The sequence below is a fragment of the Topomyia yanbarensis genome, chromosome 3 (assembly GCF_030247195.1).
Source record: "Topomyia yanbarensis strain Yona2022 chromosome 3, ASM3024719v1, whole genome shotgun sequence".
NCBI lineage: Eukaryota > Metazoa > Arthropoda > Insecta > Diptera > Culicidae > Topomyia > Topomyia yanbarensis.
In genome coordinates this window covers 197,417,380-197,439,789 of record NC_080672.1, presented here as the reverse complement: position 1 = coordinate 197,439,789, position 22,410 = coordinate 197,417,380, and the positions used below count along the sequence as shown (strand labels likewise).

The following is a 22,410-nucleotide window of genomic DNA, read 5'->3' as shown; positions in this document are numbered from 1 at the left end:
AAGACGATGGCAGCCTAACTTTGCAACTACCGGAGATGATGTAAATGCGTAAATGCGATGTAAAGCGCTGCTAATCAATCGCCACTTACAGGAGATCGAATCCCTTCCCTATTACTCTTCCTTCCTCAGCCAAGAAAATCTCCCCGACCAAGCTCTCTTCCCTGTTTGGAAGTTATACTAGAAAATATTGCAACATTCCCTTTTCAAATCCGCAGACACCCTTCCGCCGATCTCATCCACCGCTTCTATATTGGACGCACAGACCGAGCCAGAGTTGAAGCTGCCAATCCCGCAGCAAATTTGACACGGATATGAAGAATTATATCATCTCGAAAGCTGCTACCTAAACAGCGCATTGCCTTGTATATGTGGGCAAATAAAAAGGTCCCGCACCGGCAACTTTTGTACACCATGAGACGAACGGACGGTGAAAACTGTACACACTGTGGTAAACAAATCGAAAGTATATAGCACAAATTCTTTGAATGTCGTAGAGTGGGGAATGTGTACACTCTGTTTCAACTACAACTATTGGCAGTGACTGGAGGACGGCGGCTACTCGTAAATGAATTTTTGATGCCTTCGCTAGAGCGCTTTGAGGTGACAATGAGAACAAAGGTTCTGCAAATATTATGTTGCTACATCTCGTTCATTCAAACAGTCAAGATGATAGGGTAGATGTGGATATTTTAGCCTTTAATATCAAAGAGACATTAGTTGTAGTTGTTGTACAGGCCAATAAGTTTAATCAACTATGATTACAAAATCCTCTCTCGGATCCTTAAACAGCGTCTCGAAAATGTACTGCGATCGCATAATGTACTAACCAACTCACAAAAGTGCTCCAATTCCGACAAAAACATCTTTCAGGCCACCCTTGCACTGAAAGATAAAATTGCTCAACTAAAAACAAACAAGCGAACAAGTTTGATAGGGTGGACCATCAGTTTCTCTTTCGCACCATGCGTGCGCTTGGATTCAATACTACGCTGGTTGAGTTGCTCTCCCATATAGCAGCAGTTCCTTCGTCACGGTTGCTAGTAAATGGACACCTCACTGCACCCTTCCCCATTCAGCGATCGGTAAGGCAGGGAGACCCTCTAGCGATGCACCTGTTCATAATTCAGCTGCACCCATTATTGAAGCGTTTTGAACAGGTTTGTGGAGCAGATGTAATCGTTGCATATGCGGACGACATCAGTGCAATTGTTAGCAGCGCAGACCAGCTGAATGAAATGCGGGTTTTATTCAGGCGGTTCGAACGCGTAGCTGGTACCCATCTGAATGAAACAAAAACTACAGCTATTGATGTGGGTCTAACGACGAATCCTATAACGGTGCGATGGCTTCAGACGGACAACAGCATTAAAATCCTAGGAGTGATTTTTGCCAACTCGATCCGACTAATGGTCTCATTAAACTGGGACAGTCTTGTCACGAACTTCACACTCTGGCTTTACATAAAAAAGTGACGCTGTTGAAAACATTTATTTCGTCTAAAATGTGGTACATGGCAGCAAATCTACATCCAACGGCAGCGCACGTGGCAAAGCTAACTGCTACTATGCGCTCCTATATTTTCAGTGGTTCATGCGCAACGATGCCGAAGCAGCAATTGGCGCGCAGTAAAGACGATGGCGGCCTTACTTTGAAACTACCGGAGATGATGTAAATGCGTAAATGCGATGTAAAGTGCTGCTAATCAATCGCCACTTACAGGAGATCGAATCCCTTCTCTATTACTCTTCCTTCCTCAGCCAAGAAAATCTCCCCGACCAAGCTCTCTTCCCTGTTTGAAAGTTATCCTAGAAAATATTGTAACATTCCCTTTTCAAATCCGCAGACACCCTTCTGCCGATCTCATCCACTGCTTCTATATTGGACGCACAGACCGAGCCAGAGTTGAAGCTGCCAATCCCGCAGCAAATATGACACGGATTTGAAGAATTATATCATCTCGAAAGCTGCTACCTGAACAGCGCATTGCCTTGTATATGTGGGCAAATAAAAAGGTCCCGCACCGGCAACTTCTGTACACCATGAGACGAACGGACGGTGAAAACTGTACACACTGTGGTAAACAAATCGAAAGTATATAGCACAAATTCTTTGAATGTCGTAGAGTGGGGAATGTGTACACTCTGTTTCAACTACAACTATTGGCAGTGACTGGAGGACGGCGGCTGCTCGTAAATGAATTTTTGATGCCTTCGCTAGAGCGCTTTGAGGTGACAGTGAGAACAAAGGTTCTGCAAATATTATGTTGCTACATCTCGTTCATTCAAACAGTCAAGATGATAGGGTAGATGTGGATATTTTGGCCTTTAATATCCAAGAGACATTAGTTGTAAACTAATTCTAAACACTGATAAAATGACAAATAAACGTATTATTTAAAAAAAAAAATGATGTAAATGCTTCGCTAAGCATAGGCCGCATACAGAGTGGTGGCGAGAAGTTGAGCAGGGGCAGAAACTGATGTTAAAATGCGAGAAACCTGCTTGCTGCAAACCGAAGGGATGATGTCAAAGTGAAAGCCGAGAGGATCTGCACCGACTGCCTGCTTTTACTCTGACATATTCCATTTGACATGCTGCAAGCAGATTTCTCATGTCTCACATCCCACTGTCAGTACCAGCCCCCGATCAGCTTCTCGCTGCCACTCTGTAAGCACCCTATTGTATGGAAATTTACCGTCAAACGGGGTAACTTGCAACAGCGGGGTAACTTGCAACACTTCAACATGTTTCTGTTCAGATTAATTTAACAACGCTAATAATAGTGTTTGCAATTTAGCATTATAGCTGTCAAAAGCCAGCATATGTTAAAAGATAATCATGTACTACCAGTCATTATTTTCGGTTTCTTTAGCGCGACAGGGTAATCTTCTGTATTTCGAGATATTTCAATAAAAACAAACTGAAATGTCGTGCTTTGGTCCACTTCAATGATAAGAGCATTTCATTTGTATCTTTTACGTACAGATCGAGTATACAACAACAAACGTTACTGTTTGACACATGTTTGTTTACCCTCTCAAATATATGCAAGATAACGATTTAACTATATTAACTACCCATGTGGGGTAACATGCAACAGTATTTTGTCTTATTACTATTATGACTCTAGCCATCTGGCTGATTGAGCGTTTCAAATAATAGTCTGTATAGCATTTTGAATCAAATTTTAAGGGTATAACCTACAACTAGAATATGAAAATGCTCCTTAAATACAGAACAGTACCAGGAAGTCGTCTTTACGTGAACTTGCTTCTCTAGCAATACTAGAAAATTCTCAATTTCTATCTTATACTCAACTCAACTTCGATTTTGAAATATTCAATGTACAATACGTAATATCTAATACCCCTCTTTTTAAAATCAGTTTTGGAATCTGGTTTGGAATGATTTGGAATTTAGAATGAATTTAAAATAGAAACTATTTTAAAATTTCTCAATGAGATAAAAAAAATTCGGGAAGGTCCGGACCCCCAGAACCCTTCCCCTGGATCCACCACTGACTCAACTGGATTGTTCTAGCATTTATAATAGTCCGATTGCATGGAAAAGATAGTCGTTGACAGTGTAAATTAATAGGTTATCTGTTATCAAGAATATCTGAAGACAACAAAGATGTAGTATAATTTAGTTCTCGCCGTTCACTGATAGTTTCACTGCACTGTTCCAGTGGAATCTAATCACGTTAATTGCGATAGAACTGAAGTTATAGTTCTATGGATAATACTTGTTACTTACTAGTTCTGAAATGAAGGGTTAAAACCCTGTTAGCTAGCCTTTCATACGAATTTCTTGAATAAATCGAATGTTCCCGCTGTTCAAAAACGTTGTTGATTATAAACAACATGGGCATCCAAATTATAGTACATTTGGTCGCTGTTCTTTGTAAATAACATGGGTATCCAAATTATCGTACATTTGGTCAATGTACTAAAGGTAAACAAAAATATACAGCAATAGACTTCAATGAAGTTCATGTGTTGCAAGTTAGCCCATATGTGGGGTTACTTGCAACAGGCATAATTTTTGGCCATCGTGAAAACAGGGAATGATGTTTTGATTTGTAAAATACCATTTAGTAGTCTTTATACTCCCATTAGCGCTTGTACATATTGAAAATTATTCTAATGTTACAGCATTTTTAGTTATACCGCTTTGAAGTTGAAAAGTGTTGCAAGTAACCCCGTTTGACGGTATTGTTTCAGGCGAAACTACATTACCCCACCCCTTCCCTTGTAACTTGTACTCGCGAAACAAGTGTGATCTGTGAATGATGTAAACGCTTCGCTAAACTTATACCGCATACAGAGTGGCTGCGAAAAACTGAGCTGGGGCAGGAACTGACATTAGAAAGCGAGATGCGAGAAATCTGTATACTGCAAACCAAAGGGATGATGTCAGAGTGAAAGCCGAACAGATCTGCGCCAACTGCCTACTTTTACTCTGACAGGAACCTCGCATCCTTATATAAGTACCAGCCCCTGATCAGCTTCTCGCCGCCGCTCTGTAAGCGGCCGTACACCAACAGCATGACGGGTGGAAAACAACTCAACTGATTTTCCAAGTTTGCAATAAAATGCATTTAGGGTTTCTAGGGACAATTTAGGTTTTATAAGTTATATAGCTGCTTACAAAATGTAGATTGCACTTGTAGCTTGCTAACGTATAAATATATCAAACAAGTTGTGCCACTCTAATTGTTGTAAAATTCGATAAAAATTCACTAATCTAACACAGGAATGCGGATACTGCGAAGCATCAGTGATGTGGCATCAATTATCAACAAAGCTTGTCCAATACCTTGCACCACTAGAGGCAGTTCGCCAACCTGACGTAATTTGCTAAAATCCAGTTCTTTACATATACTTACTAAATAATAATGATTTTAGCTTTCGTTGCTGGAATTGATTGAAGACGAAAAACCATCTCGAAAAAGCCCACCAGAGCCGGAAAAAGAGAACAAAAACCGTGAAAAGGACGTTTCACTTTCTATGGCTCCTTTACCCATACCCCTTGGACCTTTAGGTAAGGTGACACGCATTCTCGGTTTAATTCAAGATAAACTTCTATACAAATGACGAAAGATTACTGATTATTTACTGTGTATCACTACTAAATTTTATATTATACATAGTTACGCTTTTTTTTTATTTTCATCTACCAAAAAACAACTCGCCAAAAATTGAATAATGCCGCCGAAATATCCTGTTGTTGTAAGAATAGTTGTACCTTCTATTCTAGATGAACTTGGAAAAATTATGATAATGGCAGGTGATTGCATATTTTTTTTATATTTCAAAGATAATCGCGCCTAACAGTACAACATTGTTAACGTTCGATTTATTATTTTAATGCGCAATTTTTTTTTAAATTTTTTTTGTAAAGCAGTCAAAATTAAAGTATAAGCCTTATTCTGCATTACGGAGTTATTGAGAATGCAAATAACATTCATTCGAAAAAGCGATCCGTTATAATGGAGAATAAAGTTGATTGCTTCAACCAAATATGGTATAGTTTTCAGTATACAATTCGCTGCTTGATTAGATTTTCGAAACTTAGGGGATGAAGTTGACAATATTTTATCTATTATTCACTTGCTTATTGTTTTCGAGTCTTGTAATTCTTTTAGTTCACACCTTTTCATGTTAATTTTAATCATTTTATAATTAATAGAAACGTTGTCCCTGTTTGTAAAACAACCTTTATTTTTAGTCTGTTTTTTAAAGCACTTTGAAATTTACTGGAATGCCCAGTGTTATTGGAAACTAATTTTTAATGGACACCGCCCGGTAGCAATTATATTAGTACATTTTTCTTAACACTGTGTAAAACTATCATGAATTACCTAATTAAATTATGGGAATGCTTAGTCTTTTGTTGAGTTATGCTTCCTAAAGGACCTTAACATGTCACGTCGTCGCATAATACATCATTTTCTTCGTTTTTGCCTTTCTCAATAGAAAGGTATTGCAATTGCTCTGAAAACCGACTTTTAAACCATATACATATACCATTCGATTCAGTTCGTCGAGTTCGGCAAATGTCTGCGTGTGTATGTATGTGTGTATGTATGTATGTGTGTGTATGTGCGTATGTGTGTGTGTATGTGACCAAAAATGTCACTCATTTTTCTCAGAGATGGATGAACCGATTTTTACAAACTTAGTCCCGAATGAAAGGTTCAACGTTCCCATAGGCTGCTATTGAATTTCTAATGGATCCGACTTCCGGTTCCGGAATTACAGGGTGATGAGTACGATCACGCAGAAAATGTCGATTTTAAGAAATTCTGCAATGAATGTATAATGGTGAAAATTTTTCCAAAATGTGACCACAACTGCTTCGATTTTTAGTACTAGGTCATTAACAGCCATTCAAAGTCTCTTTGGTCACATTGTCACATCCAAATTCAGACTAACAGTCACATCGGTTTCTCGGAGATGGCTAGACCGAATCAACCAAACTTAGTCTCAAATGAAAGATGTTGCGTCCCCGTAAATGGCTATTAAATTTTATCCCCAACCGACTTCCGGTTCCGGAGTTACGGGTTGTGGCGTGCGATCACATATCAAATTGTGATTCAAACCGATACTCCGATGGAAGCAAAAAAGGTAAAAATTTCGCTAAAATGTCTCTCAAATAACTTAACTTTGCAGTTCTAGGTCACCGACGGCCAAACAAACTTTCGTTGACTACATTGACCACCATAGACGGCTCCGGAAGTGCCCGGGAAAAGCGGCCATCGTTCATAACTAGCAAACTCATATCAGTTTCTCGGAAATGGTTGGGCCGATTTTTACAAATTTAGTCCCAAATGATAGCTATATTATCCCCACAGATGTCTGTAAAATTTCGCACGAATCGCTTGTATGGTTCCGGAAATATAGACTGAACGGTCCGGTCACACATGAAATTCCCATATAAGCCGGAACTCAAAATTTTTTTCATGAAATTTCAGAAATCGAATTCGTATTTTTGATGCCAAACATCTTTAAAATGCATGAAACGTCGAGATTTTATGTCATCACGAATTTTTTTTTTTTAAAAATCGACTTTTTGGGACTTTGCCGATTTCGCACCTTTTTGCCTTTCTCAATAGAAAGGTATTGCAATTGCTCTGAAAACCGACTTTTTAACGGAGGCCCGGAGGGCCGAGTGACATATACCATTCGATTCAGTTCGTCGAGTTCGGCAAATGTCTGTGTGTGTATGTATGTATGTGTGTGTATGTGCGTATGTGTGTGTGTATGTGACCAAAAATGTCACTCATTTTTCTCAGAGATGGCTGAACCGGTGCAACGTTCCCATAGGCTGCTATTGAATTTCTAATGGATCCGACTTCCGGTTCCGGAATTACAGGGTGATGAGTACGATCACGCAGAAAATGTCGATTTTAAGAAATTCTGCAATGAATGTATAATGGTGAAAATTTTTCCAAAATATGACCACAACTGCTTCGATTTGTAGTATTAGGTCACTAACATCCATTCAAAGTCTATTTGGCCACATTGGCCACCATCATCGGTTCCGGAAGCCCCGGCGGAAGTATCTAAATTCAGCATAACAGTCACATCGGTTTCTCGGAGATGGCTAGACCGATTCGACTAAACTTGGCCTCAAATGAAAGGTATTGCGTCCCCGTAAACGGCTATTTAATTTCATCCCGATCCGACTTCCGGTTCCGGAGTTACAGGTTGTGGCGTGCGATCACATAGCAAATTGTGATTCAAACCGATACTCCGATGAAAGCAAAAAAGGTAAAAATTTAGCTAAAATGTCTCTCAGACAACTTAAATTTGCTGTTCTAGGTCACCGACGGCCAACCAAATTTTCGTTGACTACATTCACCACCATAGACGGTTCCGGAAGTGCCCGTGAAAAGCGGCCATCTTTCAAAATTGACGAACTCACATCAGTTTCCCGGAAATGGTTGGGTCGATTTTCACAAACTTAGTCCCAAATGATAGCTGTAATACCCCTACAGATGTCAATAAAATTTCGTATGGATCGCTTATATGAGTCCGGAAATATAGACTAAACCGTCCGGTCACATATGAAATTCCCATATAAGCCGGAACTCAAAATTTTTTTTCAATGAGGGAACCCCATGAAATTTCAGAAATCGAATTCGTATTTTTGATGCCAAAAATCTTTAAAATGCATGAAACGTCGAGATTTTATGTTATCTCGAAAAACATTTTTTTTATAAAAATCGACATTTTGGGACTTTGCCGATTTCGCACCTTTTTCAGTTCAATATTACCGTGGCTGTTTTTTCTTTTTCAAAATTTTACAACTCGAATAATGATTTATTTTCCTGTATATAGTTGTCATGTGATGTATAATAATAAAATGTAATATATGCAATTAAAAGCTTTTAATGAATATAAACATCGCACACATTCTCGTGATTCATTATTGAGAAAGGCACAATTGCACCGCTAGGTGGATTAAAATAGGTTTTTAATTGCGAAAACAGCTGTGTAAGAAAAAATACGGAATTTATTGAATCAATGATACATAAATTGGTTTGAACAAAAAAATTGAAAAAATGTGGTTCTGACATTTTTCACAAAAATTACTATAACTGCGAATTTTAAACCGATTTGAAAAAAATCAAATGATTCTAAAAGTTGAAAGAATGGTCTTGAAACGCTATAAAATGGAACATAGATTTTTTTTAAAATGGCAATTATTTGGAAGAATGAAAGTTTGAAAATCCGGTTTTGGAAAATGCCACTAAATGGGGTGGAAATTAAATGAAAAAAAATATTTCTGGTCAGTAATACAATTGTAACACGCAACGTTACTGTTACAGCATATGCTGTGCGCAAATTATACTTGTGAGTCATTATTTTGAAAAACTATTGAAAATAATCAATAAAACAATAAAAATCAGCAAAAATGAGAACGATTTTTTTTCTACTTCAAAATTAAATTAAATTAATTGAACAAATGATTAAAAACGAATATATAACACGAATTGTTACTTACGTAGTAAAACAACCAGTATTTGAAATGGTATTGTCACGAATCACATTTCCACTGACAGCACGAAATCTGACGAAACACTAACGGCAACCGTATACTGGGGTACAAATGTACCCCACGCCAACTTTACCACCTGCTTCCACGGAGACTATAAGCAAACTGGCTATACCACCTTTTCCTACTCTTACTAGGAACTCTAAATTGAATTATGGTTAGTGTCTCAGGTCAGTAAATTCCGAATTCTCGTCTTCACACGGCTCCAAAGATGGTGTGGGGTATATTTTACCCCAGTGCAACGTTCTAGGGTTAATAAGGTGACTAAGTTAAAATCCAAAGCATGACAACTCTTATTCTATTGCCAGGGCATTAATACAAAAACAACTAAGAAAGTATTTACCCGAAAGGTCATAAGAATTTGTAAAATATCCTCTTTTCAAGCCTGGCATCGCTGTGCGATGCCAGGCTTGAAAATATAACACGAATTGTTACTTACGTACTAAAAAAACCAGTATTTGAAATGGTATTGTCACGAATCACATTTCCACTGACAGCACGAAATCTGACGAAACACTAACGGCAACCGTATACTGGGGTACAAATGTACCCCACGCCAACTTTACCACCTGCTTCCACGGAGACTATAAGCAAACTGGCTATACCACCTTTTCCTACTCTTACTAGGAACTCTAAATTGAATTATGGTTAGTGTCTCAGGTCAGTAAATTCCGAATTCTCGTCTTCACACGGCTCCAAAGATGGTGTGGGGTATATTTTACCCCAGTGCAACGTTCTAGGGTTAATAAGGTGACTAAGTAAAAATCCAAAGCATGACAACTCTTATTCTATTGCCTGGGCATTAATACAAAAACAACTAAGAAAGTATTTACCCGAAAGGTCATAAGAATTTGTAAAATATCCTCTTTTCAAGCCTGGCATCGCTGTGCGATGCCAGGCTTGAAAATATAACACGAATTGTTACTTACGTACTAAAAAAACCAGTATTTGAAATGGTATTGTCACGAATCACATTTCCACTGACAGCACGAAATCTGACGAAACACTAACGGCAACCGTACACTGGGGTACAAATGTACCCCACGCCAACTTTGACACCTGCTTCCACGGAGGCTATAAGCAAACTGGCTATACCACCTTTTCCTACTCTTACTAGGAACTCTAAATTTAATTATGGTTAGTGTCCCAGGTCAGTAAATTCCGAATTCTCGTCTTCACACGGCTCCAAAGATGGTGTGGGATATATTTTACCGCAGTGCAACGTTCTAGGGTTAATAAGGTGACTAAGTTAAAATCCAAAGCATGACAACTCTTATTCTATTGCCAAGGCATTAATACAAAAACAACTAAGAAAGTATTTACCCGAAAGGTCATAAGAATTTATAAAATATCCTCTTTTCAAGCCATCGCATAGCCATGCCACTCAGAACAAAAGTTGGCCAAAATCTCTAAATCTTTCGAAATCACGAAACTAGGTTATTTTAGCACTCTGGATTCCATTTCGGCATATATGATTTCATAAAAAATGATTTTGGATTGATTAGAGTGGTTTTCTTTTTTTTTAATTTATTTCATTTTTACTGTAAAATTTTGTAATTATTCACAATTCAATTATTAAATTAAATAACAAAGCTTATCGTAATCGCATTGGTAAATAAATTGTGTTTAGACAATAAGCGATTTGATATATTTAGCCCTCGCGTCTCTGCGCACTCCAACTGTTACAGGACGACCCATGCTGCAGCTACTCGAGGACACACACTGAATTTGTGCACCATTGTTTCAACTGGTGCATTGCAGTGTAGACAATTCTCTCCGTCTACGCGTCACATGATGAACAACAGCCGACGATGAGAGATTTTTTAGTTGACTAACAGAAACAAGTCGCTCCGTTGTTGGGATGTGAGTTCTCGTATTCGATGGATATTGTTCCATACCCATCGTCATTCAATTTCTGGATTCACTCTTTCCACCATCGGTTCTTCGGTGATATCCTCGTATACTCTGTAGATGAGATCGGTAGAGGGATTTTACTGGATTTGGGCAGGTAAGTGTTGTAATTGTTGCCGGATTATTTTCAAGCAGTCGGCGGGAGAAATCGCTGATTGATTTGTATCTTGGAAGAAAGCTCTGTAGAAGAGGATAGAATCGATCTCTTTAAGGTGGAAATTGGCCAGTAAGGCTTTGCATTTAAACGTCGGGAGCTGAAGTTTGAATCTGCCCTGTTCCCGATCTCGTGCCAGCTGCTGTATTGGTACTCGAGCTAATCAGCGCAACAAAAAGGTTCCCATCGATACAGTCAACTTTGCCGTGTTTGCGCACGTAGGTTGAAGGGTTGAGGCAAGGTACCATATTCGTGATGTAGCGAATGTATTTAACAGTATTTGTATTAAAGTTAGTGAGCGCATTGAGTGCATCCATAGCAGGTGTGTGAATTTTCTCATCATTCCGTCCCAATTGAGTTTGACCATTAGCCGAATAAAGTTGGCGAAAATCACACCAAGAACCTTATTTGACGTTTGTAGCCATGGCACATTAAATCGAAACCCATCACTGAGGTCCACATCAATGGATGTTGTTTTTGCCAAATTAAGTTTGGCACCCGCAACTCGAAAGAAACGAGTAAACAGAGCGTATAACCTCTCATTTTCTTGACGTTCGAAGCGATGACAGTTGTATTCTTGGCATAGACCACGACCAGATCGCTTCCACCTACACATTTCAGTTGCGTGAGTAGTGGAGCGAGGTACAACGAAAAACTAAGCGACGATAATGACGCTGTTGTTCACGGTGAAAATCGTTGAATGTTAATTTTGGGACCGATCGAAAGAATGATTTATTTCGTGGCTTTGCGTATTCCAGCCACCACCTCATCTATGAATGGAAATACTGGCGCTGGCGTGTCTAGTATTGCCAGCGGATTCGAAATTCGTCAACATTTTCAGCAGTCAGCAGATGAGGACGAAGGGGCTAGAAACCACGTCCTTGCTCTCTGCCGAGGTGAGTAAGGCATATTCGGTCGGTGACAGCTTTGTGGTTCGTGAAAGAGCACACAAGGGTGTTTGCGTTTCTCAGCTGATCGCATGACATAGATGCGATCTAGTCGGGATATCGAATTGTGCGTGATATATGTGTGTGCGTCTATTTGCGGACACATTTTTACCCACACATCGTGTAATTGCATCTGTTGAATGGTTGCCTGGACAGAAGGACTCGTGTTACTCCCAGTCGCATCGCACTGTCGAACTACGCAGTTGAAGTCTCCTGCAAAAATAACGTGGTCGGTCGGGTGCCGAAGGAGGCTATCGTGTTGTTGAAAAATCTCTTCCGTTCGGCTCGCATTGCATTGCTGGACGGAGCGTACTCGTTGCAAAGTGTCGTGTTCTGTATTCGTAGTGAGACTATTCTCTATATGAGAAAACCGTATGTGCTCTTTCAGTGTTATTGCCGTTCCTCTTCTAGCATGATCGACGTTGCAGATCACATTGTAGCCAGGCAGTGAAAGTTTGTTTTCTACTTCCTGCAAAAACACAATTGTTCGGGTGAATGTTTGCGCATTTTTTTATTTGTGTTGTCAAAGTGACGGCTAAGACCGTGTGGTCCATCTTGCCAATGTTTGCGCATTCGTCTTGTCGATGCTTTTTGCCTTCGTCGCTGGTCGTCTTTGTGTTCGCCGCGTACGATCGGTGACGATAGTTGGTTGGGATCTTTGAACGTGTCGTCATTCGGCGTACTTTTACGGCATAGAAAGAGATCAAGCGTGTGAGAGCAGTCGGGGGTTCTGTTGTAGCTTGTTTCAGCTGAGATACCGGCGTATTAGGAGACGGCTGAGGTAGCGAGTGTTTCGGGGCCGATGGCTTGTTCACTAGTTACTTTTCTGCCATCGGTTGCAGCTTCAGTCTGGCCGGTTGTTTTGCGACATTTGCGTTTATCGCATTATCCTGGTCGGCGTCTAGTTTTTGCACCAGCAGTTTTTTGTTCTGGATACACTAGGTACATTGTGTACGAATTCGCTACAGTGGCGACACGTTTGCTGTTGGCCATAGTATAATAGAGCAGTGCACTCTCTGTCTATGGTGACAATTGATGGTATATTAACATTGTCTTACTCCACTATCTGGGGCTAGGTGTCATTCTAAAATCTAAACAATCTCTGTAACGAAACTATGTAAGATTTGTACGATTATAACCAAGATAAACTAAGGATAGAAAGGTCACGACTATTTCATGTACCATTCAAATGAGACCCCTCGATGATTCTGGTTCACTGTTAAATTGGTAGTCTGATGCTCGACCAGCCGACGTCTGTCAAAGCATCGTATGCATGACAACAATCATTTGTTTATACAAATATTGAACAAAATTTGATACCTACACTTTTCCATTTGGAAAATTTCTATAAGCAGAATCGATTCCCGGGAATTTGTTCACAGCATTTTGAATCGCCAAACACACCAACAATTGAAAGGAGGCATAAATGTGTTCACCAGTAGCAATGTATCTATTTTGGACTTCTTTTCTATGAAGTAATATGAGTTATAGTATTGTTCATACCAAAATGAGAACATACCATTATGCTGCAACATAATGAAAACATTTCTCTATAGAATAACCGGACAGATTCGCAAGTATACAAATTTCGGCTTGATATCGTTTGGTCAGAGAGAATACTATTATGCCCCAGTGTTGTTTATTATTTTCAATGGTACACTAGCTTCTATGGTATTTCTAAGGCTTACCGACGCTACAATCCAAGGGGTAAACCAAAGCTTACTGTAATTTGGTTCGTCGGTTCACGGTGTGGGCCATACATTATCACTGCTTTATATGGAACCTAGTAATCTTGAGTTTATCTTTGGTGACGCCTCGATTGTTTTTTTATGTTTTTCGTGGAGTGAAAGAAATTGTTACAGAGATTCATCTGGTCAGGATACGAAGTGTTAGGAATGGATGAGCTCGCAGCAATGATTCTGGCCATCAGTCTTCTACACCGAGCAAAATTTACATTGAATTTCCATAAAAACGTCTTATGACCACCGACGAACCGATATGACAGAGGCATTCGAAAAGTGTGCCATACAAAATAACGATTGTTTTGAAATGAAGCGATCACTACTGTCAAACTGCGACAGATCGCTCCGCCATGTTTGAATCTGGGCAGTTTTCTCGATAAATATGTTGATATTACAGAAGGTGTGCAATTCCCTCAGCTGCGTATGTAGTGGTAATATGCATCAAAATCATATTCAGAACTCATGAAAAATGCATGTATTCCGTTACTTTTTTGCTTGTAACGGACAGTTTTGTTAAATAGTATATACATAGGATAACAAAAAAAATGCGAAAACGATCTTTAACATGTTAAGAAAGTTTTCTTGTTCTAGCATACCTGGTACAACGTCGATACACTTTGGTTTTTGCGTACTGTTGTGTTATCGACGAAGACTACCACGCGAACCATTATACAGATGCCGCTTGTATAACAACGTATTTTAATTTAAACAATTAGGACAATATCTGACGCATTTTTTGTTCCATGTGGTACGTCGGTTCGTCGGTGTTATGACTTTCAGACATATGGATTTTAAATGGATTTTATAAGTCTGTCTTATGATTTGGAGGGGAAATTTTCCAAATCCATCTCTTATTATTTTTATAAGACAGTCTTATGAAATTTATGAAAATGTCCGATTGCACGCCATAGGTGCCCATTTATGAAAATTGCTGACATTTATAAACAGAAAATATAGTAGAAATAATGATTTTCATAGAACACTTATGAAATTCATCACAATGTTCGAATGAATGCCATAAGTTTTTTATTTATGGATATTATTGTGCATTTACATAAAAAATAGAACATGGCTGACATTTCTCGATCGTTTTTAGTAGATGAAAAATCAACAGTAAAACAACCTTGAGAGGTTATTAGGTTTAACACCAACCGACATAACCCCACAAAATGAGCCGGGTAAACTTCGTTCGACAATTCTCGGTGGTTTGTTTACATGGGAGTTACGTGAGTTTGAATGTAACAGATGGACACCAGTTGCACTCGAACTCACGCAACTGACAAAGTAAACAAACCACCGAGAATTGTCAAACATGAACGTCATTCATCATGAGTTCATTAGTGTGCTCATCTTGTAGAACTCAATTCGGGACAAATGAACCGCGAAGTGTGGATCCCTTCAGAAGATTGAAGAGAAAACTCTCATTAAATATTAAAATTTGTAAATTTGCAACGCCTCGTCAATATTTCCTGGGAAACTGGGCTTAGACAACTGGGAAACTGGACTTGACAACTGAAGGATAATGAATGTTACTTCTCAAATGATTTTGATAATTATAAAATACGCGCCAGACACTAATTATATGCACAACTTATTTCATTTCAAATAACCGGATATCTTCTGTAAAAATCATAGCCACGTAAACTGATTTAATGCTCACAGTAATTTATTGAATAACATAAAAAACAATTATTTAAAATTTTGTTGCAATTTGACTAAAAATCTCACTTCTTTTGTTTCAAACAGCTGTAACCGAAAAGTGCTGGACTGAAACTATTAGCTCCTGGTTGACCGTCCAAGCCAATACTGAATTCATAAGAAACAAATATGAACTTTTCGCAAAGGATTCGTTTATGAAAAACAAAATTTTTTTTTTCGATTATAGAGGTTTTAACCTTAAGGTCATTCGCCTCTTCGGGCTAGAAAAATCTCTTATGAAAAATTTCTAACCCTATGTGCGGGGTCGGGAATCGAACCCAGGTGCGCTGCGTACAAGGCAATCGATTTACTAACTACGCTACGCCCACCCCCGAAAACAAAATATTATTTTATGGAACCAATAACAGATCTCATATGGGTTTCATGAGAAAAACAAACGAAATTCTTAAATGCATATATTGGAGCGAAATCATAAGACTGTTTTATGAAATACATTATTTGTGCGTCTATGGAGTGCATGATAAAGATAAATGAATTCATAAGCCTGTCTATGACATTCGAAAGCGTTCAATGGCATCGTCAGAAGGCTGGTTCATATGCCGAGACTTATGAAATTCTCAGATGCTTTTTGCTCAGTGTAGAAATAGGTCTTTTGTAAAAAAAATAACTGAACAATATTTTCCTCATCGATTTGGAAAACATGTTTATTTCATAATAAGATTGTTTGCAACATTGATTAGATTCGTAACCATAGCATTTTGTTGACGCATTCTAAAAATCGTCGATGCCTATTACGGAGAGGGTAGCAAATGCTTACTATTATTGAGTTCAACGGTTCGCGGTTACTGATCCATCATTTGTTAATTGTTTTAATGGTAATCTTGAGTTTATCTTTGCTTTTACTAGATGGATTGTAATCATTCATGCACCAACTGATTCAGAAACACTTTATTTATATATTGGTAATAATTTAATATCTGCAATAAAAGTAGTCTTTTGAAAATCGGTAATATTCAAAAGTTCACAAAAAAGGAAAAAATTGCTCTTCCTGAGGCAGATTTCTCAGGCAGAACTATTGACGGAAGCACTTTAGTGGCTCAATCAAACACGAAAAGTCATAAATAGAGGAGACACAAGCCCGTTTATATCAGTGCTACAACCGTGTACGGATTTCTCGGGTATACGCACGGTGTCACAGAATGATTTGCAAAATGAGTGGGTGGAGTGGTTTAGATTGAGTTCAATACGGCAGGGTGCGACTTGTGTGTGCTGCTTGAGAGTTTGCGTTTGAAAAAAGTAATTCATTTTTATGCATGCGTGTGCGTTGTAACTTGTCAATACAGGTTTACGGCGCACAGTGACGTAACTAGACCAAATTTTTGACCAAAATTATTTTGCACGTTTTAAAGCCTTATTATATATCATAGAGTAATAAAAAATTCCTCGCAGTTTTGGACAATATACGAATAAATAATGATCGTATTAATCCTCCTAGCAGTGTGATTCAGTGCAAAATATAAAAAACTAATTCCACTTTAGTCTTGATTTCTTCAAATCTTACGATGTTATTGGGGATGAAGAGTGTCAGATGGAAGGCTTTGCACTTAAAGGTTTTGATTTTACGAAAATTGAAAAAAAAATTAAAATTAAAGCTACTGTAGCGCCGCGGGGGGGCACTGGTTTCATACACCGCGGATTAGAGTAGTGGATTTCTTTCTGTTATACATACATGAAGATGCTATCACTCACTATTTACGCAAACAAGCTTGCGGGTGACTATCCATCGTTTGAGTTAACACACAAGCACAATTTTTTAACATACACTTTCTTAGGTTTATTGATCATGCCCACAATGTACGCAGGCGAACGAAAACTAACTAACAGACTGCTTCCGTAACTTTTCTTTTTGCACTGATATTAATCTTCAATTAATTTCTCCACCGGAATGCTTATCTATTTCTTTTGCGCCGAACCCGCGTTGGGCGAGAACTAATTACGGAAGACTCCGCCGGGCGGGAACTACTTCAACGAACTGACACGAACTTTCGTACGCAAAAGACTTTTTAACCACGCGGATTTAGATCACTTTCGCGCATCTCTGAGAGAAATACACGACGTTCTTGAAAACATTTTCTAAAGCTCTCACTAGAGCTGTCGGTCGCTAGGCGATTCAATTAAAAAACAATGGGTCGTTCTCCGAGGTAATGCATTGCCCCTGCTACGGTAGGGTCGCGGCGTAAGCAAACAATTTTATACAATTAAACATTGTCTTCGCGTATGCAAGGCACAGCGTCAATGAAACTTGCTTAGCTCCCCCCGACTATGTACGGGGAACGTGCCATTTGAGCCAATATATTCTGAAATGATGATGAAATATTACCGGGATTGAAACTGGAGAAAATTAGGGACTCTGCATTACTAAATTTGTGATAGAATTAGGTTAGTCTTTCTTTAGTGCAATTAAGTTCTTCCGCTAGCTCATTTTCTAAATTACCAAACTTACCATTGATAAACATAGCAGAAAATTGTTCCAGAATTGGAAAACGCCATCTTTTTGTGACCCTTTTGATGCTTCTATCGGTATCTAGAAATTAATCTCGTCGTGGATGGAATACTTATGTGAATCATGGATGGAATACTTATGGGAATCAAAAAATTTGAATATGCCAAAAATGAACATTTTTTTAAAGAAAATTCAAATTGTGAACAAAATTTCCTAATATTTGTATATTTGTATATATTTACACCAACAGGCCCCTTGGCCCCAATGATGACTCCTTATAGACTAGTTACATCAAATTAATTTCAACAGAACACTTCATGGTAAAACAGATAATTTACAATCACAGTGACAACATTACAGAAGAAATAAACATGATAATATCCACAGAAACATATTTCACATATTGCATAAATTAAACAAGCAAAACATTTTTCATATTTTAATTTCACGTTGTCCGAAGCCGCAATCCATCCGAAATGTGCAGTGAAGTTTATCGTCCAGGTTTCCATGTTGTGTTAATTCGATTTTTAAATTTCCTACATCGGATGTTACGAGGCCAAGTTGTGGCTTGCAAAGCAAACGATTCCAATTTGTTGTTGAGCCTAACTCTGAATGACGCATAGTCAATGGTGTCACACGATTTCCAGATGGGCACAAGTTTTTTTACCTCATCTGTGTCACTCGCACTAAGGTCAAGACATTGTGAGACTGAAGCACTAACTTCGCCTTCACTTACATGGGGTTCAATGTTTGACAGGTACAGAGAGAATTCTATATTTTTCTCCCAAGAACGGCTCCGCGGCGGTATACAAACTGAAGCTATCCGACCTCCATCGCTTGATGTGTTTTGCAAATTGACGGATGAAACTGGAGTTGAGTGATGATCACACATTTGCTTATTAGGAACTATTTGAGATAAGGACTGTTGAATCTCTTCAATTTTTGTTTTCATGAGAGATATATCGTCCTCCATGCATGTTGATGGAAATTTCAATTCCGGTGAATCCAGCAGTGAAGCAGTTAAAGTTTTGTTAAAAGATTCCAGGCAGTCATCACTATGTGAAATAGCCAATGAACAATGGCTCCTCGGCAGTTGTAAGCAAACGAAACTGTTGGAGAATTATCGCACAAAACACTTTTTTATTTAAACGTTCTTAATCATCGCCTGTAAACCACAATGTTTAGACGTTGTAAATTAACAATTTAATCTACGAACACCGCGTAGTTTTCGTATAACATTCAACTCAAACGAAGAGCAGAAAATATAACAGCCGATGATATGACCGATACAACAATATACCTTAGTCAGATGTTTGTGAATCTCAGGATAAACATACTAATTAATAACCTATGCACAAAGAATAAGCATTGATATACAATATTCAAATTCACAACAGATACAGCCTAAACGAATAACGATACACCTTCGTTTATAAGGCAACTTGTATGTGTGACTATTTACATAGTAAGATGCGTGTTAGTTATATTTCACATTCTTCAATAAGCAGAACATGCATTGTCGTAATGGTTGAATAGATTAATGAACAATTGTGAGAATTTTTATTTACCTTGATTAAAAAAATGTCCACATCACAATTGAACTCAAAATACTTACGGAGACAATTAATAAATAATTTTATAGCTTCAAATATTTCATAATAAAATTCTTGATACTTGAGATGTATAGTCTCAACAAAGGTTTTGTTGCTAATTTTGCCTATATTTCAGCAAAAACATACCATTTTAATCTGCTGTAAAAAGGTAGTGGGATTAATTGGGAATGTTTTTTTCGTGGAGCGGGGAGGAGAGAGCCCAAATAACCGTGTCTTTCAAACAGAACTACCAGACAATGCCCGACAAGGTACTTTTTCACCATCGAATTTTTAATCATATTGAAAAAATTGGCGCTTTTTGGACCCAACTCAAAAAAGCTAAAAACATAACCAAAATAGGTCTCCTTTTGTTCAAAGTTGTTGGTGTTTGCTACGAAAATCACGATATTGTAATATTGTATACTTAGTTTTTGGGCAGTATGAAAAATTGTGAAATAATGCAATTCAAAGTTAAAAAATCCGTTAAAAATGCACAATTTTCAATTACTTTCATACAAAAATTATCATTTGAAAAAGCTATTTTTATGAAGTCATTCATTAGAGTATTTGTTTGATTTAGTCCTCACTGGAGGACTCACTGACCTCCATTTCGGCTTGGTTGAAAACAATCCACTTGTTCCTTCTGTAGTTCGTACTTACAAAGCTGTGTAGCTCTACGTAAATTGGTTTCCGCGGAAGATTTGCATAATTTATGCGAAAGGTGTTTTCGCGCCGTTTCACCACCATAAACACTCGCAGACAATACAGTACAGCAAGACAGTAATAGAAGTTAGTAAGTAATTCTTGTATTTCTTTTGAATATTCTAATTCATCACTCACTCGCTCACGTCTCAAAGTGGCAATTTATGCGGTCGAAATGTACCATTATTCCAGTGAAAATATATTTGTTCGTCAATGCACGTGAAAAGCTTGGCGCATAACTCAATATGATATTCTGAATGATATAATTTTCTAAAATCTACAACTAATGGCGTTCTTTTCCGATTTTTCCCACCTTAGTAAAAGTTACGATGGGTATTCAATATTATATGTAAAGACAGCTTTCTTTACCATCAACTTTTCAAGTATTTTTTTCAATGCAATGTTTATTTTCGTTGCATTTTGACGTAATATGCATGAATTTTAAAGATTAACTTGTGATTAATATTTTCTGAATTCAATTATGAGTTAGAAGTGTTAAATAAGTTCGACACCTGAAAATACCTCACCTCTAATGAGACCTTACCATCCAAAAAATATTTAGAGATCTTCAAACACCATTTTTGGCAGGTTATTAATTCAACTATTTTGAATCAAAGAAAAAATATTATTGATGATGGATATTGAATTGAATTTTTTTATTTTGGCCAACTTTGCATCACTGTGCATCGGTTAGATTAGTCATGGAAATCTCAAATTAAAGATAAAAATAAACTTGGTATGCTGAAAGCGAATGTGTTTATTTGTAACAGTTACGAGACCATATCCAAAATCCAAAGGTGCCCCAAATACCGCTAGAGCTTTGACGCCCATGTAACACTAGTTCACAAAATAAAAATAAAAATCTGAACTTCAACATGTGGCCTCCATTTTAGATGTAAAATTGCGTGCTAAATCCGATAATGATGTCCAAAAAGTTACATTTGAACAGTTTTCGAGTTAGAGTGAAAAGGTGAATTTAACCTTTAAAGAAAAAAGTACGTTAAATAAAATCTATATATCTTCAGTTATAGCGCATCAACATGAAATATAAGTAAGATTAAAGGTAAACGCATGTACTTTCGGTCGCCCGAACATTTTGTTTTGATGTGACTAATGGTTCTGACGTTATTTACCAGTTTGTTGTTTTTTTCTTATTTTTTCCTATTTTTTAAAAAAGTTGAGCGTTTGGTCAAATTTTTGGGTGAAAAGAAAGCAAATTTAAAAATCCTGTTGCGTTGCGTTGCGAAGCACGGTGCTATTCGTAGATTCTAACGATTATCATGTTGCCTATCGGTAATTTAACTCATCTTGCTTGTGAGATAAATGATCGGGAATGAGCATTATCTCTTTTGAGTTCAGTAAACCAATAGCATGAGAATCGTTATTGCCGGCCACGACCATCTTCACCGATACTTAGGATAGGGTAGGAAATGTTGATGTAATATCTACTTAAGGAAGCCCACCGACTCAGCGACGCTTCCATAGGTATTACGGAGTTGGATTGAGGGACATGTATAGGTCTAGGATTCGCCACAAGCTGGCAATGCGACCACGAAATGAAAGTTTTTATGCGGTGGAATGGTTGGTCTCTGAATACTCAGAGCAAAAAGATATTTAGGTATGTTTTGCCTTTCTCAATAGAAAGGTATTGCAATTGCTCTGTAAACCGACTTTTTAACGGAGGCCCGGAGGGCCGAGTGACATATACCATTCGATTCAGTTCGTCGAGTTCGGCAAATGTCTGTGTGTATGTATGTGTGTGTATGTGCGTATGTGTGTGTGTACGCGAACACAATCTCACTCACTTTTCTCAGAGATGGATCAACCGATTTTTACAAACTTAGTCCCAAATGAAAGGTGCAACGTTCCCATAGGCTGCTATTGAATTTCTAATGGATCCGACTTCCGGTTCCGGAATTACAGGGTGATGAGTACGATCACGCAGAAAATGTCGATTTTAAGAAATTCTGCAATGAATGTATAAAGGTGAAAATTTTTCCAAAATGTGACCACAACTGCTTCGATTTGTAGTACTAGGTCATTAACAGCCATTCAAAGTCTCTTTGGTCACATTGGCCACCATCATCGGTTCCGGAAGCCCCGGCGGAAGTATCCAAATTCAGACTAACAGTCACATC

At 38.1% G+C, this 22,410-nt stretch overlaps 1 protein-coding gene across 10 annotated transcripts in view; it reads left to right on the top strand.

The window, feature by feature from the left end:
* LOC131687112 (protein unc-79 homolog) overlaps nucleotides 1-22,410 on the top strand; it is a 1,793,695-nt gene that overhangs the window by 477,494 nt on the left and 1,293,791 nt on the right. For 8 of the 10 annotated variants that reach the window (XM_058971154.1, XM_058971155.1, XM_058971158.1 and 5 more), the window contains exons 8-10: nucleotides 4,755-4,850; nucleotides 4,907-5,042; nucleotides 5,241-5,288. In XM_058971154.1, coding sequence (XP_058827137.1) covers nucleotides 4,755-4,850; nucleotides 4,907-5,042; nucleotides 5,241-5,288 — 280 coding nt within the window. The remainder of the gene's footprint in view (nucleotides 1-4,754; nucleotides 4,851-4,906; nucleotides 5,043-5,240; nucleotides 5,289-22,410) is intronic. The other 2 variants (XM_058971161.1, XM_058971160.1) reach the window with 1 other exon arrangement.